Source organism: Lithobates pipiens, unplaced genomic scaffold (assembly GCF_037356315.1).
Source record: "Lithobates pipiens isolate NorthernLeopardFrog02 unplaced genomic scaffold, aLitPip1_a1.2 Scaffold_22, whole genome shotgun sequence".
Lineage (NCBI taxonomy): Eukaryota > Metazoa > Chordata > Amphibia > Anura > Ranidae > Lithobates > Lithobates pipiens.
This window is the reverse complement of record NW_027507784.1, coordinates 287,884,372-287,897,878: the sequence shown is the minus strand read 5'-3', so window position 1 is coordinate 287,897,878 and position 13,507 is coordinate 287,884,372. Positions and strand designations below refer to the sequence as shown.

Here is a 13,507-nt window from a genome sequence, read left to right as displayed (position 1 = left end):
AAAGAAAAAAATCCAGCAGGGAAAAACAAGGCCCTTGTAATGGCCACAGTAGATGTGCGTACCCAAGGACTCAAGCACAGAGCAGTGGAGTCTCCAAAGGATAGAAGAAACTGTCATTTTTGGGTGGTCTAAGGCCAGCAGGAACCGTCCGAGACTCAAACCATGTAAGGGCATGCTAAATGTACCAAGTTGATAGATTGCATGTGATTATCGCTAGCGGCTAGTATAGCCACTAGCAATAATCACTGTTTTCTCCCAATGGACAGCTTCCCCCACTGGGAGAATACAATGACTCGGCTGGAGGAATTCTCCTCTCAATACTGTCCCATGGTTGCCGAAAAAGAAATCTACTCATATTCAGTTATCAGTGCTGAATGCTCTACATCCATAGAAACCTTCATTTACAATGACTGTAGTGGTCTCACGTAATCCTTTTGCTGCCATGGACGTTAGACTTAGGTTGAAATAGAAACATTCCCAGCTGGCCAGCTCAGTAAGTCTTACGTCCTTGATCAAATTAAGAGAAGTTGCTGATGGTAGCTGGAACTACACCTAAGGCCTGGTACTATTGCTAAACCACCTGCAATGTGCTTCACCTTTTAAGCCGCGTACACACGTAGCCGTCTGTCCGACGTACTTAGTCTGGCGGACTTCCCGCCAGACTGTCCGTCGGACTTTCCGAACGGGCTACTTGCCCACACACGGCACTTTTTCAGCGGACTAATACGGCGTACTAAGTCCGCCGTACTATCCGCCCTACTTTTGAAATGAACGGACTCGCCCACAAACGCGGAGGAAAGTCCGGTCATTTCGAGCACGTCTCCAGGTAGGCGGGGCCCACGAAGGAGACGTCGCTGGCCCCGCCGCCTGGTATGGACTTAAAGGGGAACCCCAACGCCGAAAAATCGGCGTGGGGGTCCCCCCAGGTCCACATCAGACCCTTGTCCGAGCATGCTACCCGGCCGGCCAGGAAAGGGGGGGGCGAGCGAGCCGCGTGGCCCCCCATCCCAAAGCACCTTGTCCCCATGTTGATGAGGACAAGGGCCTCTTCCCGACAACCCTGGCCGTTGGTTGTCGTGGTCTGCGGGCGGTGAGCTTCTGCCGCCGCCGCCTTCCATTCTTCTGTCCTTCTCTTCTTCTTCTTCAGATGTTGCCTCGCCGAGTCCTCCGCTCACAATGACGGGGACCGGGCACGCGGCGACTTATATAGGGACAAGGGGCGGGGTCTTCGGTTGATGTCACATGGGTTGATGTCACATGGTGACCCTGCCCCCTTACGATGTCACAGTCCCGGAGGATGCTGGGACTGTCGCCATGTGACATCAACCCATGTGACATCAACCGAAGACCCCGCCCCTTGTCCCTATATAAGTCGCCGCGTGCACGGTTCCCGTCATTGTGAGCGGAGGACTCGGCGAGGCAACATCTGAAGAAGAAGAAGAAGAAGAGAAGGACAGAAGAACGGAAGGCGGCGGCAGAAGCAGAAGACCGGGCCACCGCCTGTAAAAGAGCTAGAAGAAGGCGCGGTGGCCCGGCAGAAGAACCGAAGAGGGGGACAAGACCCCCGAAGTCGGAAGAAGGGCGGCGGCGAGGAAGAAAGCCGGGCTCCTCCGCTAGTAAAAGAGTTGCAAGAGGATAGCGGAGGAGTCCGGCGAGAAGACCCCCGAAGACGGAAGATCCCCAGAGCTGTGCAATAAAGTATTTTAACCCCTGTGTGTTGTGTTTTTTTTGTACTTTATTTTACAGGTGAATGGGTAGGGGTACATTGTACCCCATACTCATTCACATAGGGTGGGGGGCCGGTATCCAGGGCCCCCTTATTAAAGGGGGCTCCCGGATTACGATAAGCCCCCCGCCCGCAGACCCCGACAACCAACGGCCAGGATTGTCAGGAAGAGGCCCTTGTCCTCATCAACATGGGGACAAGGTGCATTGGGGTGGGGGGGCCGCACGGCCCCCCCTTCCCCAAGGCACCCCCCATGTTGAGGGCACGCGGCCTGGTACGGCTCAGGGGGGGGAGGCGCTCGCTCGCCCCCCCCTTTCCTGGCCGGCCGGGTAGCGTGCTCGGACAAGGGTCTGATGCGGACCTGGGGGGACCCCCACGCCGATTTTTTTCGGCATTGGGGTTCCCCTTTAAGTCCATACCAGGCGGCGGGGCCAGTGACGTATCCTTCGCGGGCCCTGCCTACCTGGAGACCCGCTCGAAATGAGCGGACTTTTCTCCGGGCGGGAAAAGTCCGTTCAATTCAAAAGTACGGCGGACTGGCATACACACGGCCGGATTGTCCGCCGAAATGCGAGTCCGGCGGGAAGATTGGAGTGTAAAACTACTTTCTAAGTCCGCCGTACTTTCGGGTCAAAAAAGTATGCCTGAGGCTACACACGGGGGGATTGTCCGGCGAACTTGAGTTTGCCGGACTTTTCCACCCGCTTGTTTGATCGTGTGTACGCGGCATTAGTGATACTCACTACTAAATGGTTACATTTGTAGAAGATTCAGCAGCACAAATGATGTTGAAGTAAATTTGGCTTGCCTGGTGTGGGGTCAACAAAGCATCCATGAACATGAGAGGAAAGTTTCCCAATCTGATTTTTCTAGTTATTTAGATTTAAAGTGTTTTTAAACTTTTGCTATGAATCAACATAAAAATGTAAACGGAAGTTCAATTTATAATCACTTTAGCAATATTTTAAGTTCTGAGATAAAAAGTGCCAGAATTGAGGCTCTAGGGTCATCGTAGTCTTAGCCCTTGTACACACGGTCAGACATTCCGACAACAAAATCCATCGATTTTTTTCCGAAACTGGTGTTGCACACACGCTGTCAGACAAAGTTGTTGGAAAATCCGATTGTTCGGAACGTGATGACGTTATTTAGTTACGACGGGACTACGTTCAGGCTAGTAGCCAATAGCTTTGGTCTAGGATCTTGATCTGAGCATGCGTGGCACTTTGTCTGATCGTAATTCTCTACAAACGATCGGAAAAAAAGTCCGATCGGATCATGTTGTCGGAAAATTTTTATAGCCAGCTCTCAAACTTTGTTGGTTGGACATTCCGACAGAAAGAGTCCGATGTAGCCCACACACGGTCGGATTATCCGACAACACGGTCCGATCAGAAATTTTCCGTCGGAATGTCCGACCATGTGTACAAAGGCTTAGGCCCTTTTCACATTGCTCCGTTGTAGTATCCTTGCAGCATGGGGTGTAGTGCAGTGTATCTGTGGTTTTGGTGTAGATTACCCACGCTTAGATTGGGCGTTTTTGGTGCATTTTCTGAAAGTGCCAAAAATCTTTGGTGCACTTTCAGAAAACGCACCATAAATGCCCAATCTAAAAGAAATCTATTGGAAAGAGCAGGTTGCCTACTTCAGGTACACTGTGCTGCACCCACACCACAGTGTAGCAGTGTAAAAAGGGCCTTAGATTTTATGGACAAAAACTGAGAACTGAACCTCTACAGAGCATGGATGTGACATACAGGAGTTGCCTAACACTCAACCTGGCCATTCTGCTGTTGGATAAGAAGGCCTAATAATGACAATGCAGCAGAAAATCAGGATACACAAGCTCTCCTCACGTTTCTGCATGTTCAGCTGAGCCCCTATCCCAGAAGTTAATTTCCACTATACATGTCACTTCTCTGTCACTTGTAGATGTAAACAAAAATTATGTAGCCAGTAGGCACTCAGAGGTGTTAGTAGAAGGGAAATACAACACAACACAAGAGTTCTTAACAAGTAGCTTTATATTAGCAAAAGGAAAATCTAGTGTAGAGTTAACCCCAGAGGAGCCGCTAAACTCTTTTGTACTTTCTCTGCACACCTGAAGATGATGCACCTTGCTCACCCAGCACTTACTGACACACCTTGGGTTATTTCAAAGAATTTATTATTCCAAGTATATCCTAAAAGTATAAAGGACGAGCAAGTGTACTTATATGAACAATCAGTAAGACAATAACATTACTCTGAGAGGTATGGTTAAATACCTGCAGTATTCTGACTAACAGTAGTTAACAGAACTAAACAGCATTTACCAGCAACAGGCCATAAAGACAGTCATAACTTGCAGTCATAACTGGCTCCCAATGGCCAGTGATTGATGGAAAAAAAATGTTGGCCAGTAAAGTTGGGGCCCATGAAGAAAGCACAACAGTTCCCTGCAGACAACTGATGAACTTGTACAATTTTAGTCTCCTACCAGACCCAGAGTACCCTCCTCTGGGTCTTTGGAAAACTGTTCTGGTTCAGTTCAAGGCCTCAGACATGGATAGGAATTGCCCTGCAGTCTTATCCCACCAGGTGCCCTAAACATACCTCACATCCTCCGAGGGTGAAGGTCCTTGGTCTCTTTGCTTCTCTGAGTTCTCACCCAATTGTGATCAGCTATGGCAGGGATATGTTCTGCCAGCAGCAGCTGCTCAGTCTTGTCCCCACACACTTGCTTCAAGACAGTCCTCTGCCCTTTCCCCACCTACCTGTAGACCTTTTCTCTTTGCTCTATTGCATTAGTCACCTCCAGGACTAACTTAGACCCAGACAAAATGGCTGCCCCTGCACTAGAGACACACCATAGATGAGCCTTGCAAAGTGGTCTCATTAAAGATGGCTGCTGCACCTCTGCATTAATGAATATTCAGTTAAACTCTCCCTACAATGCAAAAGGATAATACAGACGTAACAAAGGAAGAAGTCCCGTAGCATCAGCTACAGTCCAGGTTATTCAATAACACTGGACCCTTTGGTCGATGACAATGACAATGCTTCTTCTGCAGTAAAAACAGTGCAGAGTTGTCACCCTCTCTGTTGTTTTAGCTGCTGGCTCTCTTGATGGCACTCTCAGCGACTAGCCATGTCTATCTCCAATAATAACTCTTTAAGTCAAATAATTTTTATTGACTTTTGGTTTGCAAGTTAACAACTGATTACACATAAAACTAAAGACAACTAAGAGTAACATTAAAATTGAGGGAATACAATTCCAGTCACATTCCATTCCGGTATATACCATTAAATTTATTGTTATGGTATAGAAAGAACCATGAGCACTCTACATGAAAACACTCTATCAAGTATTTAGGAGGATGGACCTGTAAATCAAATTGGCATGTACAGCTGTAAATGTTATCATGGAGTAACAGCACTGTCAAACTGATCTTATGGGGATGTGGCAGTAGAGACAGGCAAACCTAAGGTGGAGGGCCAAGGGGACCAGATATTAGTATACTTTTTTGGACAGCCCCTGTGTACGTAAGCAAATGATTCCCTATCTAGAATCACATTCACAGCATTGCACCATTATGTGAAAATAGGTGGGGTGAGTGAGAGCCAGCTTTGAGATATTAGCTTACAGGCTAGCCAAAAACATATTTTTTTGTGTGGGTGATGGCCAATCATCTGGCAGTATGCCCAAAAGGGCAAGTATAGTATACAGAGCTTTTTCTTTTCTATTGAGCATAGATCAGAGATTTTCTGGAACTCTAACTTTGATCAGACTTAATGTAAATTTTTACATTGAAGTCGTATCAAAGTCAGACCAAAAGTAGTGCAGGAACCTTTTCCAAAGTCGGAGTGACTTGTATCGGATCATTTAAGATGGCTCTCATAGGGAAACATTAAATTTTACATGTCATGCGACTTGTGCTCTCACATGTCGGATCCCATGTTGCACCAGTGTGAACCGGGCCTTAAAGTGACAGCACATTGCTCTAACTGCATGAGTTTGGGGAGATTATTTAAAAACCCTGATCAGTCCCTTTCATCCCCTCCAGCGCGGTCTACCAAATCGTTGGAGAAATCTATCTTCCGAGCCACATTTACCATTAAAGGAATAAGTAAATTGAATTTCTTTGAAAACATTTAAAACATGCAAACGTATCTTGAAATACATGTTTAGCACTCTGAATCCATTTAAATGAATTCATAAATGTGAACATAGACCTCAGGTTCTGGATTGTGCTCAGTGCTAGGCAATATTTTGGTCCTTCTGGAAGCTGGTGCCCTCTACATAACTGCATAGACACAATTTAAAATGCAAGCTGTATTTCTCAATGGGTGTTGCCCATACATGCACATTTGCTGGGTTACCATCTCCCATAAGGAATAAAATGTTGCCTATTTTGCACTTATAGATTTCAAGAGAAGGATGCGGGAGTCATACAGTGTTTAGTGATACAAAGCTGCACTTCAAACCACCATCTCTATTATTCATTACAACAAATGTTTATTCATTTAGTTATTGATTTTCATATTAATCTTCATGTATTGATCACCTGTTTAAATCTTCAGTGCCATTATAATAATAGTCCACGCAAATAAATTGTCCATAATGCTTACAACCAAATTACACAGCAATAACATTAATTGAATAGCAATGTTCCAAAGGTTCTATCTTATAATACATAAAAAAAAATCCATTCACTAAAATATTTTATCATCATAGCAGCATAACAGCCTATCTTTAATGATAGCAATTAAATCAGATCCCCATTCCAGTACTTGTGTCTGCCAAAGCATGCATTACTAGCTAAATTATGTCTTCCAATAATCATCATAGTGATTGAAGAACTATTTGCCAATCATGTAACAGTATATCTTTATGTCAAATGAAATGACAAGAAAGTAAGACATAACCGAATCAACAGTCTTTGAACAAACCCATTTTTTGGCAATGACATCAAATGTTCAAGCCCTAGTGCATGCTCGGGGGGAGGCAGATACTGCCTTTACACTCCTGCATAAACCCTAAACCTAAGTAATAACACAACTATATATAAATATACATGGATGTACACAGACAATGGAAATAGGGCAGATTCTCTGTGCCCATGCCCACTGCAAACTTTATCAATGTCAATCAATGGGATTTGAACGGGATAGGAATGGGATAGGAATGGGACAGGAAGGGGATAGGAAGGAGTGGCTCATTCTGCCTTATCCATGTCTAAATAATCTTATTAAAAATGACCTTTCCATTATAAAGTGCAATTTTTGGGAATTGTGTATGGAAAGCCCACAAAAATCATATTTCTTGCTTGTGGTATAGTATCACTGCTTTTCTCAGAAGTCTGCATTAAGATAAAAACAAATTTTTAGGCATAGTTTGCAACAGGAGTTTTATATTGGTAAAATACTCTGTGAGGCCCACTTAGTTTTAGGCTGGGTTCACACTAGTGCGAATTGGATACTGGTTTTACCTCATCCAATTCGCTTGACAGGAGATTGTGCTGACTGACTCTCAATGGAGCCAGTTCATACATCTCCGGAGCGACTGCAGAGCGAACTGAACAGAGGTCCAGTGCGTTTTTGGCTCCATTTCAGGTGCGAATTCAGGCAAAGATTTGGGCCTAATTTGTCCCTGAAACAGAGAACAGATGGTGTTTTTTTTAGGGGGGGGTGGCAAACAATCCGCCTGGCGACATGCACCCCCCAGTCAGTCGGGTCACAGGGGTCACAGGAGTTCACTCAAGTAGTGAGGGCCCTGTACTTACACCATCTTACGGGCAGCGATGGCTTCTCTCCGGGCTGCGGGCGGCTGCTTCTTTGCTTCCCCTGCGTCCTCTCCTTCCTCCTCCTGGAGGCCAATCCAATCAGATCTAGTTTCAGCCAATCAGGTGACGGGTCTGAGCACCCGCTTCCTGATTGGCCCAGGAGGATAATCAGTATTACAATAGAGAATATTCATTCGATATTGTAACACAACTGGTGGGCTTTGGGCGCAGTGCTTTGCACCTTAAGCTCATCCTTTTTTGAAGCCTATTAGAGCCTCTGGCTCTAATCACGTGCTTCAAAAAAAAATGGAATTCCAGCCAGCAAAAGATTGAGAGCATGTTCTCTATTTTTCGGTCGGAAAAAGTTCCGATCGGAAATTCCAATCGTCTGTACCAATTCCGAAACAATTCGACGCATGCTAGGAAGCACTGAACTTAATTTTCTCGGCTTGTCGTAGTGTTGTACCTCACCGCGTTCTTGACGGTCAAACGTTCAGAGAACTTTTGTGTGACCGTGTGTATGCAAGCCAAGCTTGAGTGGAATTCTGTCAGAAAAACCATGCAGGGTTTTTCCGATGGAAATTACGCTTGCGTGTATGGGGCATTAGATGCTGTAAGTGGAAACATATACATACATATTTTATAAAAATCTTAAATGTTAGATGTGTATTAAAAAAAATACTGTTACTTACTTGTTCACCAAGTTTGTATGTAATACACTCAACACCTCTCTCTATTTCCACCTGATTAAATGGGCGGATTCGCAAGGCAACCTGTAAGATAAACAATGAAAATAGCACAGTTCTTGCAAGACAGACACAATCAGCTTGTCAGGTTCCGGTAGACTTCAACAAAATGGTGGCACACAGACACTGACTCTCCCTCTTGCATAAATGTAATGAGATGGGTAAGAGATGGCTTCTCTTATCCACCTATAGAGAACTCCTCAGACCCATTTGGCCCTTTCGGCCTCTAAGATTAACCCCCAAAAAGAGTGAAACATGTCTCAGGTCTCACTTTACAGCTTTCTTTTATTCATCTCATTCCATTTATGCAACAGAGAGTCAGTGTCTGTGTGCAGACGGCCGCCATTTTGTTGAAGAAACCTGTAGGATGTTTAACTGCTTGCCGACCAGCTGCTGCAGTTTTACTGCAGCAGAATGGCACGCCTGGGCGAAAGGACATTACCTTATGTCACTTCGCCTTTTGGCGACCAGGGCCACGCACACGTGCCCGCAGTGTGGGCCCTGCAGGCGCGATGACCGGTCGCTCGAGACAGAGCGAGAACTGGGATCTGTGTGTATAAACACATCCTGTGTATAAACAGATCCTGGTTCTTTCAGGGAAGAAGAGACAGATCGTGTGTTCATACTATGCATGAACACCGATTTCTCTCTCCTCCTAGACAGTCCCATCCCCCCACATTTAGAAACACATACAGGGAACACAGTTAACCCCTTCCCTGCCAGGGACATTTACACAGTAATCAGTGCATTTTTATAGCACCGATCGCTGTATAATGGTTTAAGAAATGTGTCCAATGTGTCTGCCATAATGTCGCAGTCCCGATTAAAATAGCAGATAGCCGTTCTTACTAGTAAAAAAATATATATAATAATAAAAATGGCATAAATCTATCCCCTAACTTGTAGACGCTATAACTTTTGCGTAAACCAATCAATATACACTTATTGCAATTTTCTTTACCAAAAATATGTAGAACACATATCGGCCTAAACTGAGGGAAAAAAATGTTTTTTTTGATAAAAAATGTGGGATATTTATTATAGCAAAAAGTAAAAGATATTGGGGGTTATTTACGAAAGGCAAATCCACTTTGCCCTACAAGTGCAAACTACAAGTGTAAAGTGCACTTGAAATTGCACTACAAGTGCACTTGGAAGTGCAGTCGCTGTAGATCCGAGGAGGACATGCAAGGAAAATAAAAAACAGCATTTTAGCTTGCACATGATTGGTTAATAAAATCAGCAGAGCTTCCCCATCATTTCAGATCTACCCCTCAGATTTACAGTGACTGCACTTCCAAGTGCACTTTGCACTTGTAGTGCAAAGTTGATTTGCCTTTAGTAAATAACCCCCATTGCGTTCTTTTCAAAATTGACGCTATTCTTTTGTTTATAGCGCAAAAAATAAAAAACGCAGAGGCGATCAAATACCACCAAAAGAAAGCTCTATTTGTGGGGGAAATCGATTTTGCTTGGGTACAGCATCACACGACCACGCAATTTTCAGTTAAAGTGACGTGGTGCTGTCTCTGAGCGGGGGAATATCTTTAATCCTTTGGTCTAAAGATTATGGTGGTCTCCTATCAACAAATCAATTTTATACAATTTCCCATTCTTGGGTTATGCTGGGATTTACTGCACCTGGAGAATTTTACTTCTGGAAGATCCCCAGGTAAATCTATAAGTAAGGATTATTCTCCTCTCAACTTCATTAACCACTAGATTACCTTCCTAACTAGGATTAAGAAGTATCCTTTGTACTTGGCTGTACGCCTAGGTCCATACTACTATCCCCCGCTCATCTACACACGTTTACTCTACCTGTACGAGGGAATAAAATGCCAAAGCTCCTGATGAAGTGTTTGTATAACACGTAACATGTAGGGCAATTTCAAGCTGAGTCATCTATGCTACACTGTCTATACTACTGTTTTTTTACTTGCTTTGCCTATGTTAATTACTATTTGTCATAGCAAAATGGAAATGTATGAGTCTTTGATAAATTTATGAATTAAACAGACTGCATTGACAGTGTAATGGTTATGCTCCGAGGCAATCAGTGTTTTGTGCAAATCTATGTATGCTTTGCATTAAGTATTTTTTATTTTTGTAAATAAATTTTGTTAAAAATCCTTTGTGCGTTATGCCTATAAAGTCCATCATTTTCAACAACTGTTCTGTCTAATAAATCCAGATATCGGGACGTGGCATGTTTCGTATCCACAGCACCACTCTGTGTTTGATATGCTATTAATTAAAAAAATTTGGTTTAGAACCACTTTAAGCCCTGTTTTCATCAAGATGCACTGTGCTGCAGTGAACATTAAGACATGCTGGATTGAATGAATGAATGAATGAAATACTTATATAGCGCACAATGCGAACTGAATCGCCTCTAGGTAGCCCCTTCAAAAATAGGTGGGCTGTAAGGAACCTTACCACACCAAATTTTAGATGCATGCTGCATTTTTTATCTAGGTATATTGGGCAATAAAATGAATGGCACTGCAGTGTACCAATATGCGCTACTGCAATGCCCATGAGTGAACAAACACTTAAAGTGGTTGTAAACCCTTACAACCAACTTTAACCTACAGGTAAGCCTAGATTAAGGCTTACCTGTAGGTCCAAGAAATATCTCCTAAACCTACATGGTTTCACTGAGCGCGCCTCGGTCAACGACGATATGCCGCGAGTTGTGGCTCCCGTGCGCATGCGCAGGTGTGACGGCTTCACCGAATGACAGCGACGGAGCAGCGAGACCCACCGAGAAGATGGATGCGCCAGACTACAGGGGACAGCAGGCTCCTGTGTCAGGTAAGTTATACATAATGGACTATTATGCGATGCATAGTAGTCCATTATGCTTTACCTTTCCAGGGAATGAAAGAGGAAGTAAACTCATCAGGGTTTACTTCCTCTTTAAGCTGACCATAGATGGACTTTTAAAAAAATTCTTAGCCGAAAAAAAAAAAAATCAAAACATTTGTACTAAAGTTCTCATAACATTTGCATGTCGTTCAAAAGATTTTGTTGTTAACATTTCATTTTGGAATGAATTGACTTTACTGAATGAAAACCACAGATATTGTTAGTGCTGTTCACGATACATCAATTTAAACTTGTGCAAGTGTTCGGCCCAATTCTCAGAAGGTATCAGCAATGGTAACTTTAGTGCTGTTCTCAAAGGTTTCCTTTAAGATGATCAAACAATTGGGGTCTCATGAGTTGCAAATAGCTTGGGGTCCATGGTACAGTTTTTCCAATGCTGGTGCACAGGATTCACTTTAACAAGTTGCATGGAACAGAATTCTAGTCCAGTTAAATACCACATTTGTAATTCATATCTCCTGAAGCTGTAAAAGATACAATCTAAAATTCCCTTATAACTCCATATTCCTGTCCTGCAACTGTTACTGAAAACCTTTCCCCCAGATACATTATAACTGCCCGAGGACAACATAACTTACTGTTATTTGGTGGTACTGAAAGTTCTCTTTGATGTTCATTGTCTTCTCAGAATGTCCCTCTGCATCTGTCTCCCAGAAACCTTGTGTTGTGTGTGTGGGAACAACATTACGTCATTTCAGTACTGAGAGGTATGATACAGCAGTATTGATTTATCTTCTACACTGCACACCTGTGCTGAGACACAAAGGAAAAGTATATTCCCATGGAACCATTGCATCAACCTCATATGCTAGTACCTGTGTGTATGGAGACACCTAACATCTGTTACAGACATGTTAGAGGAACATAAAGTGCACTCCGTAAACTAGATAAACTGGCTTCCTGACAGAAAAACATTTAGATCAACAAGAAGGTGCTCTTACTTTTAATCAGTACTGGGCCTACCCTTCTTTTATTAGCAGAAACAATTCTAGGACTTCACGCTATCACAAACTTGTGTCTGTACTTATCCCTCCTCTTCCCAATTCAGATTTTTTTTTTTCATACGTACATATGATTGGACATGGAATGTTCGATGACAGGCAGCTGCTGGTAAATCCAACCGTGTGTATGCTTCATCGGACAATTGTTGTAGGACTTTCCAGCAACAAATGTTGGCTACCAGGTTTTCAAATTTTCCACGGACAAATGTGTGTTGTCGGATTTTCCGAGTGTGTGTACACAAGTCTGTCGGACAAAAGTCCAAAGTACAAACACGCATGCTCCGAAGCAAGGACGAGCCAGAAGCGGTCGGTCTTGTAAACTAGCGTTTGTAATGGAGAATTAACATTTGTGACGTGGCAAATTATGAAATTTCGAAATGCAGCTCACAATTCTCTTCTTCTTTAATGGGATAATAATGAAGCTGCTTTGCTGGTGATACTGATGGAGTTATTGCAAACACATTTTCAAAAGCTTTTTTTTTTTCTAGTGATAGCAAGAATAATATGATTATGCTTTTTTTTTTTTCGGCAAGTTACTAAAGCACCATTATCCCATAGTTTTTAAGATCAAAGATATAACTATGTTGGTGTCCCTTGTTAATTTTACATTGTATTTTTTTAATGTAACTGCCTACTCAAAAACTGTCATTTGAAGTAAAACACATAGCCAAGTATTATTCTACACAATTTTTTTATTGTGCATTAAAAAAAGAAAACAAATAAAATTAGACATGCTATCTGCCAATAGAACTTAACCAAAAAGTGCATTCTATGCATCCAAAAATATAGAAAATATACCAAATCAAATCATTATTCAGACAAAAAAATAATGTCAAAGCAATAACTCCAAGGCCAATAATAAATAACACGTTATCTCCTCCGATTCCTCAACATGTCTGGTTGACGAACAGCCGTTCAGAAACAAAAAGTACGAAATGAAAAGTGCGAAATGAAAAGTGTGAATCAACACTCAACAAACTTCTACTAACACGAAATTAGCAGAAGGAGCCCAAAGGGTGGTGCTAAAGAGCTAAAAAAACAACGTAGTATGTCCCACGCTCGTAATTGTTGGCCAACAATTGTGTGGCCGTGTGTATGCAAGAAAAGTTTGGGCCACTGTTTTGTTGGCGAACAATATGATCGTGTGTACGAGGCTTAACTCATTAGCTAAATTGTGTATAAACTGGAGCTTGAGCTACTGGGTTTTGTACACAAAAGGCACTTTCAGTAAAGCAGGTAAACATACCAGACATGCAAAAAGAAGCCTAGTGCTCCACTTGCTGGTTAGTCCTAACTATAATAATATAGCACCAACTTTCATAAACCAAAACTGCAATGCAGTGGAGGTTTCGGGAAACTTATTTAAAATGCACC

General features: G+C 43.0%; 1 protein-coding gene across 2 annotated transcripts in view; it reads right to left on the bottom strand.

The window, feature by feature from the left end:
- Positions 1 to 11,872, bottom strand: part of LOC143924717 (kinesin-like protein KIF19) — a 109,593-nt gene extending 97,721 nt beyond the window's left edge. For both annotated transcript variants that reach the window (XM_077449143.1, XM_077449144.1), the window contains exons 1-2: positions 11,711 to 11,872; positions 8,187 to 8,267 (exon numbers count right to left, since the gene is read on the bottom strand). In XM_077449143.1, the coding sequence (XP_077305269.1) occupies positions 8,187 to 8,267; positions 11,711 to 11,749 (120 nt within the window). In that variant the 5' untranslated portion in view covers positions 11,750 to 11,872. The remainder of the gene's footprint in view (positions 1 to 8,186; positions 8,268 to 11,710) is intronic.
- Between the last annotated feature and the right edge of the window lie 1,635 nt (positions 11,873 to 13,507).